The 8783-nt window shown below is 44.3% G+C and overlaps 1 protein-coding gene across 1 annotated transcript in view; it reads left to right on the forward strand.

Annotated features, from left to right (window-relative positions):
• xrcc5 (X-ray repair complementing defective repair in Chinese hamster cells 5) overlaps positions 1 to 8248 on the forward strand; it is a 77254-nt gene extending 69006 nt beyond the window's left edge. The window contains exons 19-21 of the mRNA XM_055631655.1: positions 705 to 772; positions 6437 to 6508; positions 8071 to 8248. Coding sequence (XP_055487630.1) covers positions 705 to 772; positions 6437 to 6508; positions 8071 to 8085 — 155 coding nt within the window. The 3' untranslated portion in view covers positions 8086 to 8248. The remainder of the gene's footprint in view (positions 1 to 704; positions 773 to 6436; positions 6509 to 8070) is intronic.
• Positions 8249 to 8783: the final 535 nt, after the last annotated feature.

Genomic DNA, 8783 nt, shown 5'->3' on the forward strand with positions numbered 1-8783 from the left:
CAGTTTGGACGGATATGGACCAAACACAGACAGGTGGGACTAGGGTAGACAAGAATGCTGGAGAAACTCAGCAGATGAGGCAGTATCTATGGAGCGAAGGAAATAGGCAGAAGAAGTCATGGAACTACAGAGTTGAAGGGTATTGGCCTGAAACATCACCCATTCCTTCTCTCCAGAGATGCTGCCTGACCCGCTGAGTTACTCCAGCATTTTGTGTCTATCGTTGGTTTAAACCGGCATCTGCAGCTCCTTCTCACACAGCCTGGTGGGAAAGTTATTGGAATAGATTGAGGGTCAGGATTTATTTTCATTTGGAAAGACAAGGACATTAGGGAGAGTCAGCATGACTTTGTGTGTGGGAAATCACGTCTCAATAATTTGACTGGTTTATGAAATAAGTGATCAAGAGGATTGATGAAGGCAGGATGGTCGACATAGGCTTTAGTAGGGGCCTGTTTCCACACTGTATCACTGACCACTGAATTCAGGCTCAGCCGCCTATAGTTTCTACTCTTCTAACTCACTCCCTTCTTTAACCGCAGAGTAACATTTGCAAGTTCCTGCTCCTCCAGGACCACTCCTGACTAATATTTGACCGAATCACACATATTCAGTAGCTGGTTTTATGAAGCAAGGCTGTGTTACAATTATCTCCAGAATGTGCTACATGATGGTAATCTTTACAATCTATCCCTGAACTACAGATTCTGTCTCTCTCATCACAAGCAATGAAGATGCAGGAAGTACAGTGACCAGTGAAGAAGCCAAGCAGGTACAAATATCTATTTGCTTTCTCAGCTCCATCTGTTGAAATTGGTAAGAGTCTGAATGTCTTTAGCCTTTAGAGGATGTAGTGGATTGAAGAGCTTTCATGGCCCGCTGGGTCTGTGCCACCTATTATGCCTATCGATACTAATCCTACTTGCATGAATTAATTTCATATCTTTCTATGTCGCGCATTTAATTATCTGTTCAAATGGTTCTTAAATATTGTTCCCATTCCTTCTTGCTCCACTTCCTCTGGCAGCTTATTTAATCTCATCCCCTTTACACCGCCCTCACACCTAAAGCCAATTCACACCAGTTTGAGACATCCCTACCATGACAAACAGTGGCTGGCTATCAACCTCACCCATGTCTATGCCTCCATCATAACATTCGCAGCCTCCTTTTCTACAGGTACAGCCTATCCAGTCTCTCGTGATAACTCAAGCCCTCCGATTCGGGCAAGATCTTTATGAATCTTTTCTGTATTTGCTCTAACATTCACATCCTTCCTATGGTGTGGGACACACAATACTTCAATCACATCTATCACACTAAGTGCAGCCTAACTCATGTTTTCTACGATGCCTGGGTTTTCTCTGAGATCTTCGGTTTCCTCCCACGCTCCAAAGATGTAGGTTTGTAGGTTAATTGGCTTGGTAAATGTAAAAAATGTTTCCGCGCTGTATCTCTAAACTAAACTAAAAACGAAAAGTAGCATGACATCCCAATTCATATCTCCAATGCCTTGGCTTGTGAAGACTAGCATGCCTCATAGCATTGTGAAGACCAGCATGCCCCGTCTGTTTTACAACACTCACTAGTTGTGTGACCTGCTCGGGATTAACTTCACAAAATACATCGCTTCACACTTGTCCAATTTAAATCCCATCTTCCATTCCCTTGTCATTATTTCTAGATCCTGTCGTAACCATAGATTGCTTCATCTCACTAATTTTGATGTCATTGCAAGCGCATTAATCATTCATCCAAATCATTAATGCAAACAACATAGATATACAATTGGTTTAGGTTTCCAATCTTGGTTCTTGGTTTCTTGGTCCTCCAAAATATTCCAAATGGAATTTAAACTGGAGGTGGTGAAGGATAGATAGATAGATAAGTAGATAGATAGATAGATCCTTTATTGTCAGGGACAATCTGAATAATAACTCTTCACTACCACTTTCTGCCACCTACTACCAAGCCAATTATCTATCCAATTTGTACACACGCCCTGTATCTCGTGATTTACCTTTCTAACCCAAATTACTAGACAGTCTACCCTGTGGGACCTCACCAAAGGCCTTGCTAAAGTCAATGTCGACCGTCCTGCCTTCATCAATCCTCTTCATCACCTATTTCATAAACCAGTCAATTTCTTAAGATGTGATTTCCCACACACAAAGCCATGCTGACTATCACTAAATGTTCCTCGTTTCAAGAAGGGCTGCAGAGAAAAACCTGGGAACTACAGGCCAGTGAGTCTGACATCTGTGGTGGGAAAGTTACTGAAGAGTATTCTGAGGGAGAGGATGTATATGCATTTAGATGGTCAGGGCTGATTAGGGACAGTCAATGTGGTTTTATGTGCCTGAGGTCGTGTCTCACAAATCTTATTAAGTTTTTGAACATGTGATCTAAAAGGTCGATGAGGGCAGAGCTGTAGATGTTGTTTACATGGACTTCAGTAAAGCATTCGACAAGGTTCCGCATGGTAGGCTGCTCTGGAAGGTTAGATCGCATGGGATCCAAGGAGAGATAGCTGAATGGATAGAAAATTGGCTCCAGGGAAGGAAGCAGAGGTTATGGGGAGAAGGCAGGAGAATGGGGTTAAGAGGGAGAGATAGATTAGCCATGATTGAATGGTGGAGTAGACTTGATGGACCGAATGGCCTAATTCTGCTCCTATTCCTTATGACATTATGAAGGGTGATGGTGGAAGATTGTCCTTTGGGCTGGAGGCCAGTGACTAATAATAATAATAATATATTTTATTGTCATTGCACATTAGTGCAACGAGATTTAGTTTGCAGCTTCCAACCGATGTAAAAGAAAAGTAAAATAAATAAATAAGCTGTGTGACGTGACCATCCGAGGGAGACAGTCCAGGGGGGGTGGGGGGGGGGGGCACTCAGCAGGGCCGGTTCAGAGCCGCTATAGCTCTGGGAATGAAGCTGTTTCTGTGTCTGGAGGTTCGGGCGTAGAAGGCCTTGTAACGTCTGCCGGAGGGAAGTAGTTCGAACAGTCCATTACAGGGGTGTGAGGAGTCTTTATGGATGCTGACGGCCTTCCTGAGGCACCGTGTGTGGTAGATAGTGGTGTGCATCAGAGTTCATTACTGGGTCCATTGCTGTTTGTCATCCATATCAGTGATTTGGATGAGAATGTACAAGGCATGATTAGTAAGTTTGCAGATGACACTAAAGTGGGTGGTGTTGTAGATGATGAAGATGTTTGTCAAAAATTGCAGCAAGATCTTGATCGGTTTGGCATGTGGGCTGAGGCAAGGTGAATTACATTTAATACAGAGAAGTACGAGGTGGTGCATTTTGGGAAGTCAAACCAGGGCAGGACCACTGTGAATGGCAGAGCTCTGGGGAGTGTTGTAGAGCAGAGGGATGTGGGAGTACAGGTGCATGGTTCCTTGAAGGTGGTGTCACAGGTAGATAAGGTGGTCGAGAAGGCCATCAGTCAAAATATTGAGTGTAGAAGTTGGGAGGTCATGTTACAGTTGGTTCAGACGTTGGTGAGGCCACACTCAGAGTATTGTGTTCAGTTTTAGTGAGTGTGCAGAGAAGATTTACGAGGATGTTGCCAGGACGCGAGGGCCTGAGCAATAAGGGGAAAAGGCTAGATCTTTATTCCTTGAAACACAGGAAGATGAGGGGTGATCTTATAGAGGTGTAGAAACATAGAAACATAGAAATTAGGTGCAGGAGTAGGCCATTCGGCCCTTCGAGCCTGCACCGCCATTTAATATGATCATGGCTGATCATCCAACTCAGTATCCCGTACCTGCCTTCTCTCCATACCCTCTGATCCCCTTGGCCACAAGGGCCACATCTAACTCCCTCTTAAATATAGCCAATGAACTGGCCTCAACTACCCTCTGTGGCAGAGAGTTCCAGAGATTCACCACTCTCTGTGTGAAAAAAGTTCTCCTCATCTCGGTTTTAAAGGATTTCCCCCTTATCCTTAAGCTGTGACCCCTTGTCCTGGACTTCCCCAACATCGGGAACAATCTTCCTGCATCTAGCCTGTCCAACCCCTTAAGAATTTTGTAAGTTTCTATAAGATCCCCTCTCAATCTCCTAAACTCTAGAGAGTATAAACCAAGTCTATCCAGTCTTTAGTACAAGATCATGAGAGGAATAGAGAGGGTAAATGCACAGTCATTTACCCAGAGTCGGGCGAATCGACTGGCAGAGAACATAGGGAACATTAAGGTGAAGGGGGGGGAATATTGAATAGGAAGCTGAGGGCCAACGTCTTTACACAAAGGGTGGTGGGTGTATGGAACGAGCTGCCGGAGGGTGTAGTTGAGGCAGGTACTATCACAAAGTTTAAGAAGCATTTAGATGGATATATATATTGGATAGGTATAGAGGGATATGGGCCAAATGCAGGCAGGTGGGTCGTGAGGATTGGGCATGTTGGCCAACGTGTTCCAGTTGGGCTGGAAGCCATATCTTCCATCTCTACATGGCCTGGTCAGGTCAGGCCCCAGGGATTTATACATCTTTAGGTATTTCGACACCTTTAATACCTGCCCCATTTAATATGGATATGCTCCAAAATGTTGCTTCCTTATCCTGAACCCGCTCCCATATCCTCCTCCACCCTACATACATGTCCATGCTCTACACTAGTTTACCACACTGACCCTGGAGGGGACCTGAACTGTCCCCTGGTATCATGTTACGCCCATAGAATCTTTTTGGATCTTCTTTGCCTTATCTGCTATGCGTATCTCACTCTGCCCTCAGAATGACCTCCCACATCCCACCCACCCCTCAATCACAGATGCTTATACTTGGAAAGTGACTTATTTTTCCTGACCAGACCCTTAATATCCCTCATCAACCAAGATTCCTCGATCTTGCCAGACTCGCTGTTCACTAACAGGATCATACAAGCTCTAAACTCTCCCAATCTCAATTTTACATAGAAACATAGACAATAGGTGCAGGAGTAGGCCATTCGGCCCTTCAAGCCTGCATCGCCATTCAATATGATCATGGCTGATCATCCAACTCAGTATCCTGTACCTGCCTTCTCTCCATACCCCCTGACCCCTTTAGCCACAAGGGCCACATCTAACTCCCTCTTAAATATAGCCAATGAACTGGCCTCAACTACCTTCTGTGGCAGAGAATTCCAGAGATTGACCACTCTGTGTGTGAAAACTGGTTTTCTCATCTCGGTCCTAAAAGACTTCCCCCTTATCCTTAAATTGTGACCCCTTGTTCTGGACTTCCCCAACATCGGGAACAATCTTCCTGCATCTAGCCTGTCCTACCCCTTAAGAATTTTGTAAGTTTCTATAAGATCCCCTCTCAATCTTCTAAATTCTAGCGAGTACAAGCCGAGTCTATCCAGTCTTTCTTCATATGAAAGTCCTGACATCCCAGGAATCAGTCTGGTGAACCTCTGCACTCCCTCTATGGCAAGAATGTCTTTCCTCAGATTAGGAGACCAAAACTGTACGCAATACTCCAGGTGTGGTCTCACCAAGACCCTGTACAACTGCAGTAGAACCTCCCTGCTCCCAGACTCAAATCCTTTTGCTATGAATGCTAACATACCATTCGCCTTCTTTACTGCCTGCTGCACCTGCATGCCTACTTTCAATGACTGGTGTACCATGACACCCAGGTCTCGTTGCATCTCCCCTTTTCCTAATCGGCCACCATTTAAATGCCTTCTGCATCAGCTTTCATTATTCAATTCAATTCAACTATTCAATGATACCTTCTTGTCCTTCCTGTCTAATGCCATCAACATTAAGTTGACGCAGTTGTGGACCAGTCCTATCTTTCTCCAAAACTAAGTTAAAACCAATAGAATTATGGTGACTGGTGCTAAAGTGTTGATGTTTCAGTCATTTTCCCATCTCTCAGGCCCGGCCCTTTATACATCGATTGGAGAACATTTCCTGGACATGTGGAACAAATTCCATCCCAAGCCCTGTGCACAAAGGCAGGCAGGCAGTCCCACATAGCCTTGCCCGATGTTCCCTCTGGAATGTACTCTCTCTGTACTATGGTGACCACATATCATCCCTCATCTCTACCACGTCCGTAGCTCCTCCACCCCAGAACGTTGAGCTGCCAGTCCTGCCCAGCCTCACCCCATGACCAGGACCTCTTGGACCTCTTGACCACCGCAGCTGCCCCACAGTGTGAGAGGAGCGGCAGTCATTGACTCTTCCCCGGTTCCATAAATTATCCATCTGCTTCACTGCTGACAATCAGGACATGAAATCCAACATCCGTACCTACTTTCCCCATTTCCTGCTTCTGTCGCCTGAAATGGCTCAGCTCAGCAAGATGTGCGATTGTTGGAGGATCATTAATGCCATTGGCATCCATGTTTCATCAATGAATAAGGATGAACATATTCTGGTGCATTTTCCTGTGGTTCTGAGTTGTTTCTGTGTCCTCTTCAGTTTCTGCTCCCAGAAGAAACTCCCATGGATGAGAAGGCGGTGAGCATGGATGAAGGAGATGTCGATGAACTGGTTAGTGCTAGCAGGTCTTTCTTCACATTCCCAATATACCTATTTGGCAGCAATTTACATTCTTATGTAACTAAAGAAGAAAAAGGGTCTCGACCCAAAACGTCGCCTATTCCTTCGCTCCGTAGATGCTGCCTCACCCGCTGAGTTTCTCCAGCATTTTTGTCTACCTTCGATTTTCCAGCATCTGCAGTTCCTTCTTAATCATTTGTCATATCATTCACCACACACCTTCGTCCTTAAAGTCAATCACACTTCTCTGATAATAATGGAGGTAATATTTTAGCATAATATTTATGTGCACATGGCTATAGGTTAATTGATGTTGCTCAGATGAAGAGAGATTGAAACTATACCCAGGGCTGTCTTTACTTGACTTCACTTTTTGAAATGGAAATGTTTCTAATACTATCTGGTTCTGTAACAGAATTTGGATGGCAAGTCTGGAAACCATTGACCAGAAACAGCAACCAACTGCATAGAAACGTTCCCACCCCAGTGATTCTTTCTTCTCCCCCACTCCCATAAGGCCGAAGATACTTAAGCTTGAAAGTGGCACCACCAGCTTCTTCCCCTCTGAATCTGAACGCTCCTTCCATAACCTAGGGTTCATTCCAAGTCCCTGCATATACTTGTCCCCATCTTAAATGCCACTACTCTATCTACCTGGAGGCTGCAGCGAATCGTCCGATCAGCAGAGAAGATTATTGGCTGCAACCTTCCCTCCATTGATGAACTGTACACACTGCAAGGGCCAGGAAGCGAGCGGGCAAGATCATCTCTGACCCCTCTCACCCTGGCCATAAACTCTTTGAATCACTTCCCTCTGGAAGGCGACTCCGGACTGTCAAAGCTGCCACAGCCAAAAATCTGTAGCCTCCCTTTGATCTGGTATTTTGTTGGTTCACATGCTTGATCAATGGTGTTTTATCCTTAATGTCTTATTATTATTAATGTTTAGTGTTTTCTGAGTCATTTGTAACTGTCACTGTATGTCATGTTGTTACTTGTGGGCGGAGCACCAAGGCAAATTCCTTGTATGTGAATACTTGGCCAATAAACTTACTTACTTACTTACCTCCACCACAACTCCCGGAAGCACATTCCAGACACCCACCATTCCGCTCATCCCGGTTAAACATTGTTCCTTTCCCCATGTGCCTTCTAGCATTTGATATTTCCATTTATTCCTCTCATGATTTTATACACCTCTATAAGATCTCCCCTCATCCTCCTGCGCTCCATGGAGTAGAGACCCAGCCTACTCAGACCTCTGCCTGTAGCTCACACCCTCTAGTCCTGGCAACATCCTCGAATATGTAAAATGAAAAGAGTTGCATAAAAATCTATTAAGATTTCCGAGTTTGTCATCACCATAACATTGATATATGACATTTGCTGTTCTAGTTTCTCTCTATACGAGGTATAAGAGGAAATGAATGATCTTGAAAGACGAGGCGTAGGTGACAGAAGTTGTAATTGAAGAAAATTACCCCAATCTTAGCAAAGTTTCAGAATTAGATTCAGCTGCAGTGTTTTTAACGTTTGATTTGCTCATTTTATAGCTTGATCTGATGTAAGGTGAACCTGGTGAAATGCAGGAGTGGACGAGGGGAAGTAAGACGGATCTGTCCTGGCCAAGCTGCAAGAACATTTGCATTCATCTCCTCAGCCATTTAATGACATATTCATGTGGCTGCTCACCAATCTAACATCAACAAATAAAGCTCATTTTGAATAATTGCCATTGTTTCTTGTTGCTTTTATTCACCGACGTGGCTGATAGCCGAATGAAATATTAAACCAATGGGCAGTGCTGAACTGGAGATCAAATGGGGACAAATGGATTCATAAAATGCTGGAAAAAATATGAAGAAAATAGCACCAAAATAGAAAGGAAAGAATCAAAGTTAAACAGTACGGGTGGACTCCTCAGCCCAGCATGTCCATGCCATTGTGCTTATCTCTTCTAGTCCCATTTATCTGCATTTGATCTGTACATTAGTTTGACAGTAATTGAAATACTCATCTAGATATTACTAGCCCCTCAGGCAGAGATTTCCAGATTTTGCAACATCTATAAACTTTGAATGGTGAGTTAAGGACAGCCAGGCTTTGAAGCAGAGGACAGAAAGGCCAGAGTGTTCTAGCTGTATGTTCTATGACACGTCAGCCACTTCCCACACCATGTTCACCATTAGCAGGAAAGATGGTCGCATTATGGATCAACATCATCTGTTCGCAAAGAGCAAAACAGAGGACAGAGGACAGACTGGAA

The sequence above is a fragment of the Leucoraja erinacea genome, unplaced genomic scaffold (genome assembly GCF_028641065.1).
Source record: "Leucoraja erinacea ecotype New England unplaced genomic scaffold, Leri_hhj_1 Leri_84S, whole genome shotgun sequence".
In the NCBI taxonomy this organism is placed as follows: domain Eukaryota; kingdom Metazoa; phylum Chordata; class Chondrichthyes; order Rajiformes; family Rajidae; genus Leucoraja; species Leucoraja erinaceus.